Source organism: Nycticebus coucang, chromosome 2, assembly GCF_027406575.1.
Source record: "Nycticebus coucang isolate mNycCou1 chromosome 2, mNycCou1.pri, whole genome shotgun sequence".
NCBI lineage: Eukaryota > Metazoa > Chordata > Mammalia > Primates > Lorisidae > Nycticebus > Nycticebus coucang.
The window spans coordinates 167922325-167940838 of NC_069781.1; the positions used below are offsets into that span (position 1 = coordinate 167922325).

Consider the following 18514-nt stretch of genomic DNA (forward strand, 5'->3'; position numbering starts at 1 on the left):
ATGGGCTCCACCATGCTCACAGTACTGTAAGCTGTGATGTCAGGGCACTCTCCCCGGGGCAACAGCTTGAGACTTTGTCTCAAAAAAAAAAAAAAAAAAAAAAAATATATATATATATATATATATATTTAAAAAAAAAAGGAAATTCATTCTTCAGTTCTTATAAGAGAAAAAATATTTGCTAATATCTCTTTACAGCATTAATTATGTGGGATTAGCTTTTGTGAATTATATAGTTCTCATAAGAAAAAAAAGACATACTCATTTTGTGCACATATTATTAGGTTGTTGACTATTCTCTTAAGAAAAAATTTTTCTTCTTCCTCCTCCCCCTACAGAATCTGTCTATGATCTTCTCCCAAAGGAGTTACAGTTACCTCCATCTAGAGAAACATCTGTAGCATCAATGAGTCAGACAAGTGGCGGTGAGGCAGGCTCGCCTCCTCCAGCTGTAGTTGCTGCTGGTATGCATTTCATTTTACTTTATTAAAGAAAACTAAGAGCCAACATGAAATCTGGCCAACATGAACAGTGCTGGCAACATTCATTTTAAAAAGAGTGTGATTTGAGGGTTTTTAAAAGAAGTTTTAAACTATATACTTTTAACCTCAAATTTTTTCAATATAATTTTCGTGATGTAATTATTATTTCTTAAAATTTTACATTGGCACATCTTTAAGTGCTATCTGCTAAACTAGATCTTCTTTTTAAATATGGGAACCAGGCATGGTGGCTCACACCTGTAATCCTAGCACTCTGGGAGGCCAAAGTAGGTGGATCGCTTGAGCTCACAAGTTCAAGACCAGCCCGAGCCATGAGCGAGACCCTGTCTCTAAAAATAGCCAGGCATTGTGGTGGGTGCCCGTAGTCCCAGCTACTTGGGAGGCTGAGGCAAGAGAATCACTTGAGCCCAAGAGTTTGAGGTTGCTGTGAGCTGTGACAGCACGGCACTCTGCTGAGGATGACAGTGAGATTCTGTCTCAAAAAAAAAAAAAATGGGGACTAGTTTTAAACTATTTTGTTGGCTGTATATAAAAAAGTTAACAAACTGGGCGGCGCCTATGGCTCAGTCGGTAAGGCGCTGGCCCCATATACCGAGGGTGGCGGGTTCAAACCCGGCCCCGGCCAAACTGCAACCAAAAAATAGCCGGGCGTTGTGGCGGGCGCCTGTAGTCCCAGCTACTCGGGAGGCTGAGGCAAGAGAATTGCTTAAGCCCAGGAGTTGGAGGTTGCTGTGAGCTGTGTGAGGCCACAGCACTCTACCGAGGGCCATAAAGTGAGACTCTGTCTCTACAAAAAAAAAAAAAGTTAACAAACCAACTGAATAGAAAATTATATTTGAGTTTGTATTTAATTATTGTTTTTAAAAACTTGCTCAAAGGAAAAAAGATTTTATCTTGTATGATCTGAAAAAAGACTGAAATGCTCGTTTCCTTTATGTTTGTAGCATGTTATTATAAACTTTTTTCTACCTTTAAAATTAAATGTGACTTTTCATACTATTTTAAATTTATTGAAAGTAAGGATGATTTGAATATAGTATTCATATAAAGACATATCAATAACAAAGTATAGAAAGTAATGTTTGAAATCTATCAAACTTATTTTTGCTCACCTCTCAAATCATACACTTCATATAAAATTGGTTGACATTTTTATTTTGAATTAGAATAAAAGATTGACAGACAAGCTAGTAGAAAAAAGTCTTGATTGGTGATAAATTAGTATGAATGCTTTCTGTAATATTTGTCCAATTGAAATTCTTTTTTTAGTTGAGTGTGCATGCTTTAGAAAACACACTTAGCAGTCTACACATATTCTGAAGTTTATCTGTCCTTGTAATTAGAGGTTTCTTGCCTAATATAACACGTCTCATTTTTAAATGGAATTTAAAGTTCATCCAAGCATTGTTCTCAGTAAATTTTTTAGGTTCAAAAAGGAAGCAGTGAAGCAAAAGTTTATGATTTAAATAGAATATGGTACTACAGTATAACTTTGGATATTTTTCTCATATGCATTAGCTTATGTACCATTAGCCTTGTATACCAGTCTTGCCTGAGCCATATAGTGCATTATGAAGCCTCTTTAGTTGAAGGCAGGAACACTTTAAATATGGCAAAAAACTTACCAGCTCTGCTCACTGTTCATGTGTTGCCAGATATTTTCTAACAGTTTCTGTGGATTTAATTGTGAATTAGTGAATTTTTAGTAATCAAATTGATAGGATGATTTGGTATAGCCACTGTGTTCTAAAATGGCTGATTATTTTTCCTGGTATTTTAAGTTTTAAATCGAGCTTAAAATTGTATTGGATAATAAAATATAAGAAAGATAATAATTTTATTAAATATTTCACTTTAAATCCACAGGTAGAAATTGACTAACTGATTTTTTTTTTTGGTATCTCTTGAGATTGTTTTAAAAAGACATGTTGAATTTACGTAGAACTAAAAGTCTGTTTCTTCTGTGCTTTTTAACATCTGTTGACAGTAGATCCAGTTCCATTTTAAAAGCTAAAAAGTGTTAGCTAAGTTTGGGAAAAGAACAACTCTTTCCTTTAAGTAATACCAAACTCAATTGCAGAAAATCTTACCTATAAATATTAGAAGTTCTGAAATTCAGGTAACTGCTGAAGTGTTAATTTGCCCACCCTTCCATATATATGACAAAATCTTTTCCCCGTAGATGAGATTAAAAATTATGAGCTGGGAAATCTTGAAAATAAGAGATTTAATCAAAGGAAGTATTCTGAAGCAATACATTCTTACTGTCTTAAAATTAATGACATTGTAAAGATGGTGAAGAGAATAAGGAGGTGATCTTGACACTTTTCTTATAGTTACACACAGAAAGTTTTTGTGGTCTAAAACCAAGTAATTTATAATCGGTTTTTTTTTCATCAATTTACTTTTAGTAACCAACAGTTTATTCTAGGATTCCATTGTCTTATTGGTCCTTTATACCTTTTGTACCTTACCATTTTAGATAAGATAGTTTAAATTACATAATTATTGTAGGGAAATCAGTTAATATATATCAGTATCATTAGAGTAACATTTTTTATTTGACATTCTAATGTCCTTGGTGATGTAATTGTCAAACAGAGAGATTTGAAGTACGTTACCAAGTTACTCAGTGTTTTTCTAGTCAAAAGATTAGATGTCTAGCGAAAGGCACATTACTTTAGACTTGCAGTTGTAGTTTTTAAAAAATCTATAGCATTTAAAAAATATATGAAATACATAAAAATGATGACTCAATATAGTTAACTCTTCAAAGCATTGAAGGAGCTGGATTGGCTGCTATCAGGTATGAGGGCCTAGTGGAAACAGTCTTTTAGTTCTGCCATATAAGTTTGTGTTTCACAAATGTTAAATCAGTTTAAATTTTAAAATTTATGGGCTAGGCATATGGGGTCATTCTTTATTATTTAATTATTTAAAACATGTTTCTCAAATTCACCAATCTAGATTTTTGTTTTCTCCTCATATATTACTGAAGGACTAAGTAAATGTTGTTCTGATCCACAATCCAGAATATTGGGTAAAAAAGAGTCTCTCTCAGCCCTTTGTATGCTTCTAAGTATTCAAAACGTTACATACTCCATCAGTAACATCTCTTTACCCTGTGAATGCCAGGCTGGGGTGGGGTAGAGGGACTTACTGACATTTCCTCCCATCTCCATGGGGCCAGCTGTCAAAATCTGGGAGGTATAGTTGGGAGTCACCTATTTTATTCTCCTCCCAAATTTTAAGACTTTTTTTGCCTTTAAAATTTTTAAATTGTTTTTAATTTTTAGAGGCAGAGTCTCACTCTGTTACCCAGGCTGGAGAGCAGTGTGTGATCATAGCTCACTGCAACCTTAAACTCCTGGGGTTAAGCAATCTTCCTACCTCAGCTTCCAAGTACCTGGAACTACAGGCATGCACTACCATACTCAGCTAAGTTTTTTTTTTTTTTTTTTTGTAGAGACAGAGTCTCACTGTACCGCCCTCGGGTAGAGTGCTGTGGCGTCACACGGCTCACAGCAACCTCTTAACTCTTGGGCTTACGCGATTCTCTTGCCTCAGCCTCCCGAGCAGCTGGGACTACAGGCGCCTGCCACAACGCCCGGCTATTCTCAGCTAAGTTTTTTATTTTTTGTAGAGATGAGGGTTGCTCTTTTGCTAGATTGGTCTTGAACTTCTTGAACTCAAGTGATCCTCCCACCTTGGCCTCCTAAAGTGCTTGGGGACATAGGGGTGAGCCATTGCACCTAGCCAGGAATTCTGTTTTTGTCCCAGTGGAAAGATGGTCAAGAATTTGAGGTTCGATATATCAATTAATAAAAGCTTTAAATACATTCTGAATAGTATTATAGGTTCTCGGTAGTTAAGAGAGAGCCCACGTTCCTAAAACAAAAAAGTTATCCAAATGAATTGATGGTATTTTTTTGCAAAATAAGGAGTTGATCAAGAAAAAGTATACATCATGAAAGGATTCTTTTGTTTGCTTTTGAAGAATCCTATAGTGTAGGTTATAAAGAACTAAAATATATGTATTATTTTTAGAAGAACTAAATAAAACACCCATTTATACTAGAATTTGGGTCTGATTATTATTATTATTATTTTTTTTTTTTGTAGAGACAGAGTCTCACTTTATGGCCCTCCGTAGAGTGCCGTGGCCTCACACAGCTCACAGCAACCTCCAACTCCTGGGCTTAAGTGATTCTCTTGCCTCAGCCTCCCGAGTAGCTGGGACTACAGGCGCCCGCCACAACGCCTGGCTATTAGGGTCTGATTATTTTTTAATACCAATGTTATTAAGACACAATTCACATACTGTTCAGTCAAGTACCATTTTTAATCTACTTATATATGTATAGTTTTTATCCTTAGATTTACATAATTCATTTAAAATAGGAGGTAGGCGGTTTTTCACAGAATTAAACAATAAACTTTATTCTTTAAGAAATCAGCTTATTTTCTTGTTCTATCCTGTGTCTTCCTTTGGGGATATAACATTATGTTTATCAGTTTATGTAAAAATGAGATATTTTGCTAAGGAGACTTTTTCAAATTTCTTTAAAATTTTTAATTATAATTCTTGAGCTAAACAATAAATTAAACTTTTGGTTTTATAATCAGCCAGGGAATCCTAACAACTAGTTAATAATTGTTTCTTATTTTCATAAAATTGATTTTTGCTTTATTTCTTTCTTTCTTTTTTTTCCCAGAGACTCAAGCTGTTGCCCTGAGTTGAGTGCTGTGGTGTCATAGCTCACAGCAACTTCAAACTCTTGGGCTTAAGATGAGCCACAATGCCTGGCAATTTTTTTGTTGTTGTTGTAGTTGTCATTGTTGTTTTAGCTGGCCCAGGCTGGATTCGAACCCGCCAGCCTTGGTGTATGTGGCCAGCACCCTACTCACTGAGCTATGTGTGCCACTTTTTTTTGCTTTCAATAGATATATATTAATACTCTTTTTAGAAGTAATATAGTCTCAGTATCCTAATGCTTTTTAGTAGTTTTAACATATATAGATAATACTAGTCTTCAAACATGTGCAATAGAAATCTGTGTTGAGTATCTCTACTTAATGGACAAGTGTAGGGTTTTAGGGCTGTAATTTAAGTTCATAAATTTAAATAAAGTAACCCATATATAGTAGAACCTATGTAAGTTGATCACTCAAGGGAGGACTGTGACAAACTGGTCAACATGTGGAGGTGGTCAACATAAGGAGCTAGGCCTACTGTACTGATACATACATGTGGTGCATGTCCAATCTGTGAAAATTAGGTCAACACATTGACCATCTCCTTGAGTTGTCCATATGTTGACCAGTTTGTCATAGTCCCTTGGGTAGTCAGCTTATATAGAGGTTCTACTCAAACTTTTCTTTTGGAGGGGCAATACTTGAATTCTATGCCATAGCAATTAATAAATATGACAAATGTGTAACAGGTATTTTCTACATTGAAAGAAGTTAATTGAGTGCTATTTACACTATAGCAGAGCACATTAAAGAACTAAGTTAATGAAAAAAATGTTTTCATTCATTTCAGATCTCTTAATAAACTAAATTAAAATCAAAGGAGTCAGGGTGTGGTGGTTCATGCCTGCGATCCCAGCATCTTGGGAGGCCAATGCAGAAGGATTGCTTGAGGCCAGGAGTTTGAGACCAGCCTGGACAGCACAGCAAGACCCCAACTCTAACAAAAATTTTAAAAAATATTATTTCAGTGTGGTAGTATGCACCTGTAGTCCCAGTTACTTGGGAGGCTGGAGTAGATCCTTTGAGCCAAGGAGTTTGAGATTATAGTAAGCCATGATCAATGCATTGAACTCTAGCCTGGGCTATAAAGCAAGACCCTGTCCCCCCCCAAAAAAAAAACAAAACAAGACAAAAGAACAAATACCTAAAGGAATTTCTTTCTTTCTTTCTTTTTTTTTTTGTAGAGACAGAGTCTCACTTTACTGCCCTCAGTAGAGTACCATGGCATCACACAGCTCCCAGCAACCTCCAGCTCTTAGGCTTACGCGATTCTCTTGCCTCAGCCTCCTGAGCAGCTGGGACTACAGGCGCCCGCCACAACACCCGGCTATTTTTTTATTGCAGTTTGGCTGGGAACGGGTTTGAACCCGCCACCCTTGGTATATGGGGCCGGCGCCCTACTCACTGAGCCACAGGCACCGCCCAAGGAATTTCTAAACCATCTGTAACAACAAAGGTGTACAAAATATGAGGTAAAAAAAACATGTTATAATTTTTGAGTTCCCACTATGTGATAGGGATTGTGTTAGACAATTTGCGTATCATCATACTTCAGTCCTTCCAGTCACAAAGTACTTCTCTTCTTTCCTACTGGGATCTTAGTTTTTACTTTTTGCCATGGTACTTTAGGTAATTGGGCATTGTGTGCTATAGCTTCAGTTAGGGAAATGCAAGATCCTTGACTAGGCAGTGTATAGGCTATTGAGTTGAAAACCATATTACTTCTTTGTAAATGTCAAGTTCTGCAAAATGGGAATATGACTTCTAGAAGGATATTAGTTCTTAATAAAAATGATACACAGCAATAGAATTTTATATCCCATTGAATTTATTATAATTTCTTTATTTGTGTTAGCAAGTATTTATAGTTATATAATTTGGATTTTTTTGAGTTAGTTAAATTTGAAAAACAAATTTGCCTTTGATTATTCGCCTGAGTTAACTTGGTTAATGTATTTCAGAATTTCAGGTACTTGATGTAGTATATACTATTTGTGAAGTGTATCATTATATACTATATAGTTATATACTATAACGAACCTGAAGTTCATTAATAGGAAAGGTAATTTTCCCTGTGTATTGCTGTGCGCTAAAATGTGGTGAGTTGATCTTGGTTGTTCCTACTTTTCCTAGAAAACTAGACCACTTCCAAAAGAAAGTCAGATCTTAGTTAAAAATATGTTTGCAAGTAGGTTTAAAAATCTTTACTCTTCTAAAAAAAAAAAAATCTTTACTCTCCATTTTATTATACTGAAATTAAATGCATACATTTATACATATAGACAGTATATATATTGATAGATTTATTCTAAATTTTGCATTATTAGGATGAAAAGTATAAGGAAACTTGGGCCATAATCATTAATTCAGAATTGACAGGACAATTGTCATTGACAGAACAGCACCTGTGGCTCAGTGGGTAGGCGCTGGTCCCATGCCTAGTCCCTACCGAGGGTGGCAGGTTCGAGCCCAGCCCCAACCAGCTAAAAACACAGCAGAGGCAACTACAACAAAAAATAGCTGGCGCTGTGGCAGGCACCTGTAGTCCCAGCTTCTCGGGAGGCTGAGGCAAGAGAATCGCTTAAGCCCAAGAGTTGGAGGTTGCTGTGAGCTGTGACACTACAGTACTCTACCCAGGGTGACAGAGTGAGACTCTGTCTCAAAATAAATAAATAAATTGTCATTGACAAAAAGTAAACTTGGTTTCTTGTATCCCCAATGAATCCCCAACAATAACGAAAAAGTAAAAAAAAAGTAAACTTGGCCTTTTCTTGCTTTGTCCCTTAAATATTTTCCTCTTTATTATCCTCTTAATTTTTAGCAATAACTTTTATAAGTATGTATTATGATTTATTCAGTTTATAGTAAATAAGTAAATTTTTGTAATATTGAGCCTGTAGAACAGTATTTTAAAACAGTTCACAGATTCAGTCATTCATAGGCTAAATATGTATATAAAAATAGCTGTAATTTCTGTATATTTATGCAATTTTGCCTCAGAAATTAATGCACAGAAGTAAGGAGGCTTACTTTTTTTAATGTCACTAATAAGATTGAAAATACCGTAAGCAAAAAAGTACTTATATAACTTTTATTACAGAAAAGTTTCATCTATTTCTGTGATATTTTTTCTCTTAAAAAATAATGTATGAGCTCGGCACCTTTAGCACAGTGTTATGGCACCAGCCACATGCACTGAGACTGGCGTGTTCAAACCTGGCCCGCGCCAGCTAAATAATAATGACAACTGCAACAAAAAAATAGCTGGGCTTTGTGGCAGGCTCCTGTAGTCCCAGCTACTTGGGAGGCTGAGGCAAGAGAATCGCATCAGCCCAAGAGTTAGAGGTTGCTGTGAGCTGTGACGCCCCAGTACTCTACGGAGGGCGACATAGTGAGACTCTGTCTCAAAAAAAAATAAAATAAAAATAATAGTATATAGTGTCAGGCTCAGTGGCTCACACCTGTAATCCTAACTTTCTGGGAGGCCGAGATGGGTGGATTGCTTGAGCTCAGGAGTTTGAGGCTAGACTGAGCAAGAGCAAGACACCACCTCTAAAAATAGTTGGGAGTTGTGGTGGGCACCTATCGTCCCAGCTACTCAGGAGGCTGATGCAAGAGAATCACTTGAGCCCAAGAGTTTGAGGTTACTATGAGCTATGATGCCACAGCATTCTACTAGCGGCGACAAAGTGAGACTGTCTCCAAAAATACTGTCAGATGTTTAAAATAATAAACCAAAATATCCAATTAAAAAGTAACAAAGGTGTGGGATATATGATACTTAATTTATTTTTAGTGTAAGTAAGGTTATATTCACTTTTTATCAATCAATACAAGTATATATTTATTGGCACTATTTAACCCACTGAGATGAAATTTATTCTTCCTATATAATTACAGGAAATTAGTATCAATTAAATTAAATCAGAAATGAAAAAGCACCTCAGTGCTAGATTTATATAGTCACCCTTCTAGGGCAGACACCCCCCACATACACCTCCATGCGTATATAGTTTTATTTGTTTCTTTTCATTTTTCTTACATCTGACAATAATATTAGCTTCATTATAAGGTTCCTGTGAAGATTAATATGTAGAATACCTAATGTAACCTGACAACTAATGATTATTCAATAAACATTTACCTCCCTCCCATATGTGTTCCAAACTACATTTATTAGTAAGGTTTTAGAAAATACGTCTTTTATTTATAAAAATCTTTATTTTCATTTTTTTCTTTCCATTCTCATCCAGTCCACTTTTGGCCTTATTTGGGCATATCATGGGATTTACTTTCTCTCTTCTCTCTTGTTGACACTCTCATTAGGTACCCTTGTGTAAAAGGAACACTGATAGAGAATTATGAATTGTAGGAAGAATTAACAGTTTCTGAAGGAATAATTGTTCTACAAAGTTAACAGTTTACCAAGTAGTTTTTAAAGAATTGTCTTCCCACTTTTTTTTTTGAGACAGAGTCTCACTTTGACACCCTCCGTAGAGTGCTGTGATGTCTTAGCTCACAGCAACCTCAAACTCTTGGGCTCAAGTGATTCTCTTGCCTCAGCCTCCTGAGTAGCTGGGATTACAGGTGCCTGCCACAATGCCTGGCTTTTCTTTTTTTTTTTTAAGAGACGTGGGTGGGGAGGGATTTCACTCTTGCTCAGGCTGGTCTTGTACTCCTGAGCTCAATCAATCCATCTGCTTCAGCTTCCCAGAGTGCGAGGAGTACAGGCATGAGCCACTGCACCCAGCTCTTCCCACTTTTTAAAACTGGAATAGTCAATGATCAAAACTTCTGGTAGAGCAATTTATGACTTCTGTTTTTTGTCTAAACAGTTTATTTTTCTATAATTAGATCTAATGTAACTCTAATTCAGACCTAGGTATAAAATCCAATTGATAAATCAAGAATTTTGATACTACTGTAAACTATTTCCTTCTCCTGTTTTGGTCACCTTTAACAAAAGAAATGTAATTGGACTGGAGTTGGACAGGGTACCTTTATTATTTAATCTAAACTGTATTTGAAGTAGAGGATTATGTGTAGTCTTTAATCTCTTCCCTCAGGATTAACCAATGGTAGTACCCAGTAGTACTTAAGTCACTGGATGATGAAAAACATCTTTCTCTTCCAGTAAGAAAGGATTTAAAAAGTATTTAAAAGACAGATTATTTAATGTGTACTTGGTAAATGTTTTACACTATGCTTAGATACTTTGGGTTAAATAAGACAAAAAGTACATTTAAAACACTGTTCTGAGTTTCAGGACAGGTATTTTATTTTTCAAGAAGAATTCTTTAGTAAATATTATGTGAGTATGATAATGGAACTCTGACAAGATAGAAATAATTATTTTGGAAGAATTCAGATTAAAAACTGGAGAGTAATTATATTATTAGAGCCCTGGATGGCAATTTGATGGATTGGGGAAGCAAAAGATGGTTTCCATAAACTTTTTGGCTTCAGTAGTAGTGCTAATTATTTTTTTTTTTTTTTTTTTTTTTTTGTGTGTGGTTTTTGGCCGGGGCTAGGTTTGAACTCGCCACCTCTGGCATATGGGACCGGCGCCCTACTCCTGGAGCCACAGGTGCCGCCCAGTGCTAATTATTTTTTAAAATAAAACCTACAGGATCAGATGTTTTATACACAGTAGCATATCTAATTCAAAGGTAAAAATTGGCTGGGCACAGTGGCTTACATCGTAGCACTATGAGAGGCTAAGGTAAGTGGATTGCCTGAGCTCAGGAGGTTGGGACCAGCCTGAGCTAGACTGAGACCCCATCTCTAAAAATAGCTCAGGCATTCACCTGTAGTCCCAGCTACTAGGGAGGCTGAGGCAAGAGGATTGGCTTAAGCTCAGGAGTTTGAGGTTGCTGTGAGCTATTACACCACAACACTTTACTTAGGGTGACAAAGTGAGACTCTGTCCCCTCCAAAAAGATGTTTTTTTAAAGGCAAGGATAAGAAATTATGTGAAAGTATGGCCTGAGAAATGAAAAGATTCTTTTGTTGTTGAAATATAGGTATTTCTTACAACTTGAAAGTATCCTTTCAGAACCTAGTCTTCTACTCTTTGAGACCATTTGGGTAAAACTCTAAAATTTTAAACACTCAAAGGAGAGCATTCTGGTTTATGGATTAGATTACATTTGTAAACAGGAGAACACAGGCTCAGCGCCTGTGGCTCAAGCGGCTAAGGCACCAGCCACATACACCTGAGGTGGCGAGTTCAAATCCAGCCTGGGCCTGTCAAACAACAATGACGGCTTTAACCAAAAAAATAGCCTGGCGTCGCGTGTAGTCCCAGCTACGGAGGCAGGAGAATCATTTGAGCCCAGGAGTTGGAGGTTGCTGTGATCTGTGATGCTACAGCGCTCTACCCAGGGTGACAGCTTGAGGCTCTGTTTCAAAAAAAAAAAAAAAAGCAAAAAACAGGAGAACACATTGGTGAATATGAGTTAACAAAACTTTTGGATAAGAAATTTCCCCACATGCATTTATTTGGATGTTATCAATTTAATTTTTAAGGTTTATTTCTAAATGTTGCTTATTTTAACATGTAATCTTATTGTGGGTGGGGAAAATACAAATGGGAAATTGAAACTGTTCTAAACGTGTAAATTAAATGATCAACACTAGTTTTTCTTGGGGGGGGGGTGTAAGTAATCTGGATTGCTTATTTTATATGCTGGGATGCTAGCTGTTTTTTCTATTAATACACTTAACTTGCATTCTAGCTTCGCCATTCAGAGACAGGCATCGTGTGGTGGGTTGTGTGACAGTGTCTGTCAGTAGTGAAGACAAATAGTGCCAGAGACACTTAACCCATCCAATCTCACCCAGGGTATAGGTCGGTCTCGTTTTCAGACTTCTTCATAAGTCTTTCTTCCTTTCTTTCTTTCTTCCTTCTTCCTTCCTTCTTTTTTTTGTTCTAAATAGTGGATTGATACTGATTGAAACTAAAACTTTTCATAAAGTTTTAAACTTTACCTTAATACTATAAGAAGAAGAAGAAGAAAAGTAGAAAATGAAGGTTGGCACGTAAGGTGTTGACAAAGCAGGTTTGCAGCCACTTTGTGTGTTCTAGATATTTCAGTCTGTTGGCGACGTGAATGTTGGCCTTACAATTTTTTTCTCTGAATATCTTTCTTCTTTGATCTGAAAATATGTCTTTTTATCTGGTGACTTTTATCAGACAAGATGTTCAGAGTTGAAGTCATTTTTACCAGTAAGAAAAATATAATACTAATAATAAATAAGGTTGAATAATGTTTTAGATCAGAAATTGTTTCCAAATATTCCATGTTTTTTTATGATTATTTTTCTGAACAGTCAATAGTTTACCCCTTCTTTGTTCCACTATTGGCTCACTTGCAAAATTTTGTGGCTTTTATTTCAATTGATTTTGCATAGAGGTTGAAAATTAGAAAATATTATTTATCTTATAATTTAAGATAAATAATATTATTTAAATTATAAATAATTTATTTTTAATAAAAAGTAATATTTATTTTAAATGCTAGGAATCAGATTTTGATCTTGGAATAAATGCAGTTATATATTTTAAATCAGTAAAAGGTGTTTTTTTTGCGAATCTTAAAGAATGTTTCTAATTCCAAAGCTTTCTATAAAAGGTTTGGTTAGTTCTATATAAAGTATGATCTCCTTTTAAGAAATCAAATTGAAATCAAATGATTTTAAGAAATTAAATATTATCATAGTTAAAATAATATCTATTTGAAACTCCTCGAACTAATGGTTTTTAATTTTAAAATATAGTTTAAGCAAAGAGTATATAAAATCTCCATGAGTATCTCTATGTGGTATCATTTAAAATCCATTTTCATCCTTCTTATCTAATTAATATTTGCAAATCTGGTATATTCATGTATTCCATGTGGATAGTATCTGCCAATTTTCTATCCCAACTACTTTGAATATTCATTAAGAGGCCTAATCTACAATTCAAATTTACCATTATTACTGACACTTGGCCTGACAATTGGCTACTGGGAATAGTGGAAGTATTAGACTTAAATATAGGACATTTTAGATATGGTGCTTACCTTCACTTTAAATTTTAAAATTAATCTCTTCTGAGATTATAAATTCCCACTAGTAAATTATAGAATAGTCTATTAATTTTACCTTTCTTTTGCTGTGCTCTCTGTAGTCACAGAATATGCTATAGAAAAAATAAAATTCTTTCGTATAAGTTAAACTGTGTTCATAGATAATTATTTCATAAAAGAAAAAAGTCAGGTGTGGCACCCGTAGCTCAGTGGTTGGGGCACCGGCCATATGCACTGGGGCTGGTGGGTTTGAAACCAGCCTGGGCCTGCTAAACAACAATGACAACTACAGCAAAAAAAATAGCTGGGTATTGTGGCAGGCACCTGTAGTCCCAACTACTAGGGAGGCTAAGCAAGAGAATCACTTAAGCCCAAGAATTTGAGGTTGCTATGAGCTGTGATGGCATAACACTCTAACAAGGGCAACAAAGTGAGACTGTCTCAAAAAAAAAAAAAAAGGAAGAAAAAAATCATTAGAAATATATTCATAACTTGATGCCTGTAACTCAGCAGCTAGGGTGCCAGCCACATACACTGGATCTGGTGGGTTTGAATCCAGCCCAGGCCTGCCAAACAACAATGACAACTGCAACCAAAAAAATAGCCCGGCATTGTGATGGGCGCCTGTAGTCCTAGCTACTGAAGCAAGAGAATCACTTAAGGCCAGGAGTTTGAGGTTGCTGTGAGCTGTGATACCACAGCACTCTACCGAGGGCAACAAAGTGAGACTCTGTCTCAAAAAAAAATAAAAATAAATAAAAATAAATATATCCACATGTTACTTAGATGAGAGAATAATTATAAGAAAAAATTAAGAAAAACTTTCAGGTTTATGAAGGATTTGTAAGAGACTTACGGAACAAATAAAATTAAAGTTATAAAGTAGAAGTGCATTCTAACTATTCTGTTTAATGAGGAAATAAAAGAAGTTATTAAAACATTTTTATGTTAGAGTTTCTTTATTTTTAATATGGAGTGATTAAACATAGCCTCTAATTCCTAACAGATAAAAATAGAGGCTCAGGACCAAAAAAGTGGAGAGGGGAGTAGTTAACATATTTTGTTTGGAGGGACTTAAAAATGGAAAAGAATATTAGATGGGACAGGATTGTATTAGTACTTTAGTTCAGTAGAATGTCAGTTAAGCTGTTTCTTAATATTTCATTTAGTGGTGATAGATCTTTATAGATATTTTAAAGATAGTGACTTTATAGATAGTGACTGATAGGTCTTTATAGATATTTTAAATATGTATTTATTTAAATATAAATATATTTAAAATATTCCCAGAAATATTATTTAGTGCTTTTCTGGGAATGCTTGGAAATGACAGATTAGTGTTTAGAAAGCTAAAATGTTCTTGATATTATTACTTTTCTATATCTGTGTTTTAATGGGATAATAAATGTATGGATTAATGTATGCAGGTAATTTGCCTTATTTATAGCGTAAGGAAAGTTATTAAAGCACTCTTTGTAGAAATGGCAACTAGTTATGTTTAAACAGTATTTTCCCTGTATCAGATAATGCTGTCAGAATAATAAGTGTATATATTATAAGCACTTTGAGTAGTAACTCTTTTTCTTTCTTCAACCTACATTTATTTGCCAGTTTAATAGAACTCAATATGCATACAAAATTTTTGACTTCCCACAAATCAATTTAGTTAAAAATTTGAATTTTGGGTGATGCCTGTGACTCAGTGAGTAGGGTGGAGGCCCCATATACCGAGGGCGGTGGGTTCAAACCCGGCCCCAGCCAAACAGCAACAAAAAAATAGCCGGGCGTTCTGGCGGATGCCTGTAGTCCCAGCTACTTGGGAGGCTGAGGCAAGTGAATGGCCTAAGCCTGGGAGTTGAAGGTTGCTGTGAGCTGTGACGCCATGGCACTCTACCAAGGGCAATAAAGTGAGACTCCGTCTCAAAAAAAAAAAAAATTGAATTTTACTTTACATAGGACACTATGATAGGTGTTAGGAGGGTCTGAGAGAAGAAAGATACTGTTACTGCTCTCAAGAGACCCACCTTTCTTATTTTCCACTTCATCACCTCACCTGACATTATTACTTGCAATTAGGCAATCTCTTGCTAACTAGAATGTAACATTTTGATTTTATATACCATTGTCATCATCTGAGCAGCAGTGATACCATTGTAAAGAATTTTGTAGCTTAAAAAATAATTATCTCATTTGACTTGAAGTGAGGAGAATCTTCAATCATTTGGGGACCAAACTGAGTACACTTTAAAAAGTAATATTATTTTTCCTTAATAATATTAAGGATGCTTAACTGCTGCCTTCTAACAGTTTATATTTTCAGTTTCATAGTTTTGTGCTAATTAACTTTTTAATTTAACAAGTGTATCCAGGAAACTGCAGGTAAAATGCAACAATTTTATGTTGGGTGCCCAAGGGAAATGTATATAATATTTAAATTTATATAGAATATAGTATCACAGTTTAGCATACTCATCCCAGAACAGATACTTATGTATGACTTTTATATCAGTTGGATTTTATATTCATGATGGTTTTGATAAGATTTGCAGGATAAAATTATTTTTACTTTGGAGAGTAATGCTAGGTTATATTTGGGTTATTAAATTCGTAGATAGCACATAAATTGCTTTTGAGTTCATGATCACTTTTCACCTGTACTTCAGGTAGCCCTCAGCTCTTCATCTTCTGCATTCTCATGTGCGTGATACTTAAATTTTTAAAAAGTGGGTGAAAGAAAGCTGCTTTGCAGAAGTATAAGTTTACAGCATTCATGCTGCATGCTTTGTGTATTCTATTATAAATACTGTATGCTGCATATTTCTATTTCTCGGAAAATTAAGAACATAGGCTCATACATATGCAAAATTTTAGTTTTATTTTTGCCAATAGTTGGAACAGATGGAGGAATGTTAGACATAATGCTTTTTCTATTTTTTCTAAAACGAATTCTGTAGTATTTTCCAAAAAACAAGGAAAAAACTTTATATTTAAACCCAAAGTGGCTACAAATCAGCTCCTAAACTGTCACTGACCTAGATTTTGTAGTTTTTACAAATCTTTTAAAATATTTACTTACTAAGAAAACATTGCATTAATGCATGATACAAAATTTATAAGATTTTATTTAAATTGGAATGCAGTTTAAAATGAATTTTCCAATTTCAGCTACTTCATTTGACAAGGATACAAACTGGAAAATGGAACTGGTATCATGTAATTGCTTTTAGGCTCTTTGACTTATGGTTTATTTAGCATTATGTAGATTGCATTCTTGATGACGAATATTAATTATCTTAAGCCTTGACAGCAATGAAAAATTCTGGGTGGATATAGTTCTTTCAGATAATTTAAGTGTTTTCATACATGTTTTTAAATTAAAAAATAGATTTTTGGCACTTGGTTTTTGATTGTCTGAACGTTGACATTCTTAAATTTCACTCTTTATGTTATAATTAGTAGGAATGTTGCGGTTCCAAAAGCTGCACATCAGTTTTAAGTTTTATCATATACTTTAATGCAAGACCTACTTGGCTATAGATACAAATTAATTTTTAGATTTAAGCGTATTTTTAGTTGTCACATATTACCTATTTTTATTTTTTATGTATATGATTATAAAACCTTTCCATATCTTATACAAGATAAAATGATACTTCTAAAATTTTAGGAATGATAACTTCCTGTTTTTTGGGGTTTTTTTTCAGTTTTTGGCCGGGGCTGGGTTTGAACCTGCCACCTCTGGCATATGGGGCTGGTGCCCTACTCCTTTGAGCCACAGGCGCCACCCAGGAATGATAACTTCCAGTCTTAGTAATATTAGTGTTCCTCTGAGGTTATGCCGTTACGTACTAAAGTAGTAGTATTTTCAATGAGCTATTCTGCCAGTTGCCACACATTTTGACAAGATCTACTTAAATCTTCTTTTCTGCTAGGATAATAGATAAATCTTATAATATATAAATCTTATAATCTTATAAGAAAATCTTTTTTTTAGTCTGGGCATGGTGGCTCATGCCTGTAATCCTAGCACTTTGGGAGGCCAAGGTGGGGAGGATTGCTTTAGTCCAGGAGTTCTAGACCAGCCTGGGCAAGAACCAGACAACATCTCTACAAAAAAAAAAAAGAAAAAGAAAAATTAGTGAGTTGTGGTGGGGTGCTGGCGTACACCTCTAATCCCAGCTACTGGGGAAGCTGAGGCAGGATTACTTGAGCCAAGGAGTTTGAGATTTAATTGAGCTATGATGACACCACTGAACTCTAGAGTGGGTGATAGAGCAAGATTCTGTCTCAAAAGAAGCAAAAAAATCTTTTTAATAAGAATTAACTGGGCAGTGCCTGTAGCTCAGTTGGTAGGACGCCGGCCATATGCACCAGGGCTGGTGGGTTCGAACCCGGCTCCAGCCTGCTAAAAACAAAAAAAAAATAGCTGGGCATTGTGGCAGGCACCTGGGTGGTCCTGGCTTCTCGGGAGGCTGAAGCAAGAGAATTGCTAAACCCCAAGAGTTTGAGGTTGCTGTAAGCTGTGACACCACAGCACTCTACCCAGGGCAACAAAGTGAGACTCTGTCTTAAAAAAAAAAAAAGGAGAATAATAATAATTAATTTGGCTGAGGCAAGAGGATTGCTTGAGCCCCAGAATTCGAGGTTGTTGTGAGCTATGGCATCACAGCACTCTATTGAGGATGAGAAAGTGAGACTCTGTCTCCAAAAAAAAAAAAAAAAAAAAGGAATTAATTTTGATTGCTCTCCAGAGGTTTTTACGTTTGTTTTTTATTAGATGTCAGCGAATTAAATTTATTGTTACTCTTACATTAGGACATTCCTTTAACAGTTACAGTCAAGCAGGCCTTTGAAGAAAGAATAAGCAGACAGTGGGACTGGGTATGGTGGCTCACACCTGTAATCCTAGCACTCTGGGAAGCCAAGGCAGAAGGATCCCTTGAGCTCAGTAGTTCAAGAACAGCCTGAGCAAGAGCAAGACCCTGTCTCTACTAAAAACAGAAAAATTAGCCAGTCATGGCAAGTACCTGTAGCCTCAGCTTCTTGGGAGGCTGAGGCAGAGGAATGCTTGAATCCAGATGTTTCAGGTTGCTGTGAGTGAGACTCTGTCTCAAAAAAAAAAAAAAGAAATGAGACAGGGGTAACCAATTGCCAAGAAGTGTTATTAAATACTTTATAAGAGAA

At 35.5% G+C, this 18514-nt stretch overlaps 2 protein-coding genes across 6 annotated transcripts in view; one reads left to right on the forward strand and one right to left on the reverse strand.

Moving 5' to 3' along the window:
* NOB1 (NIN1 (RPN12) binding protein 1 homolog) overlaps window positions 1-18514 on the reverse strand; it is a 270061-nt gene that overhangs the window by 130449 nt on the left and 121098 nt on the right. The window lies entirely within an intron of this gene.
* NFAT5 (nuclear factor of activated T cells 5) overlaps window positions 1-18514 on the forward strand; it is a 168879-nt gene that overhangs the window by 82432 nt on the left and 67933 nt on the right. For 4 of the 5 annotated variants that reach the window (XM_053604625.1, XM_053604636.1, XM_053604644.1 and 1 more), the window contains exon 2: window positions 339-464. In XM_053604625.1, coding sequence (XP_053460600.1) covers window positions 339-464 — 126 coding nt within the window. Of the gene's footprint in view, window positions 1-338; window positions 465-18514 lie in introns of those variants that run through there. The other variant, XM_053604652.1, reaches the window with a different exon arrangement.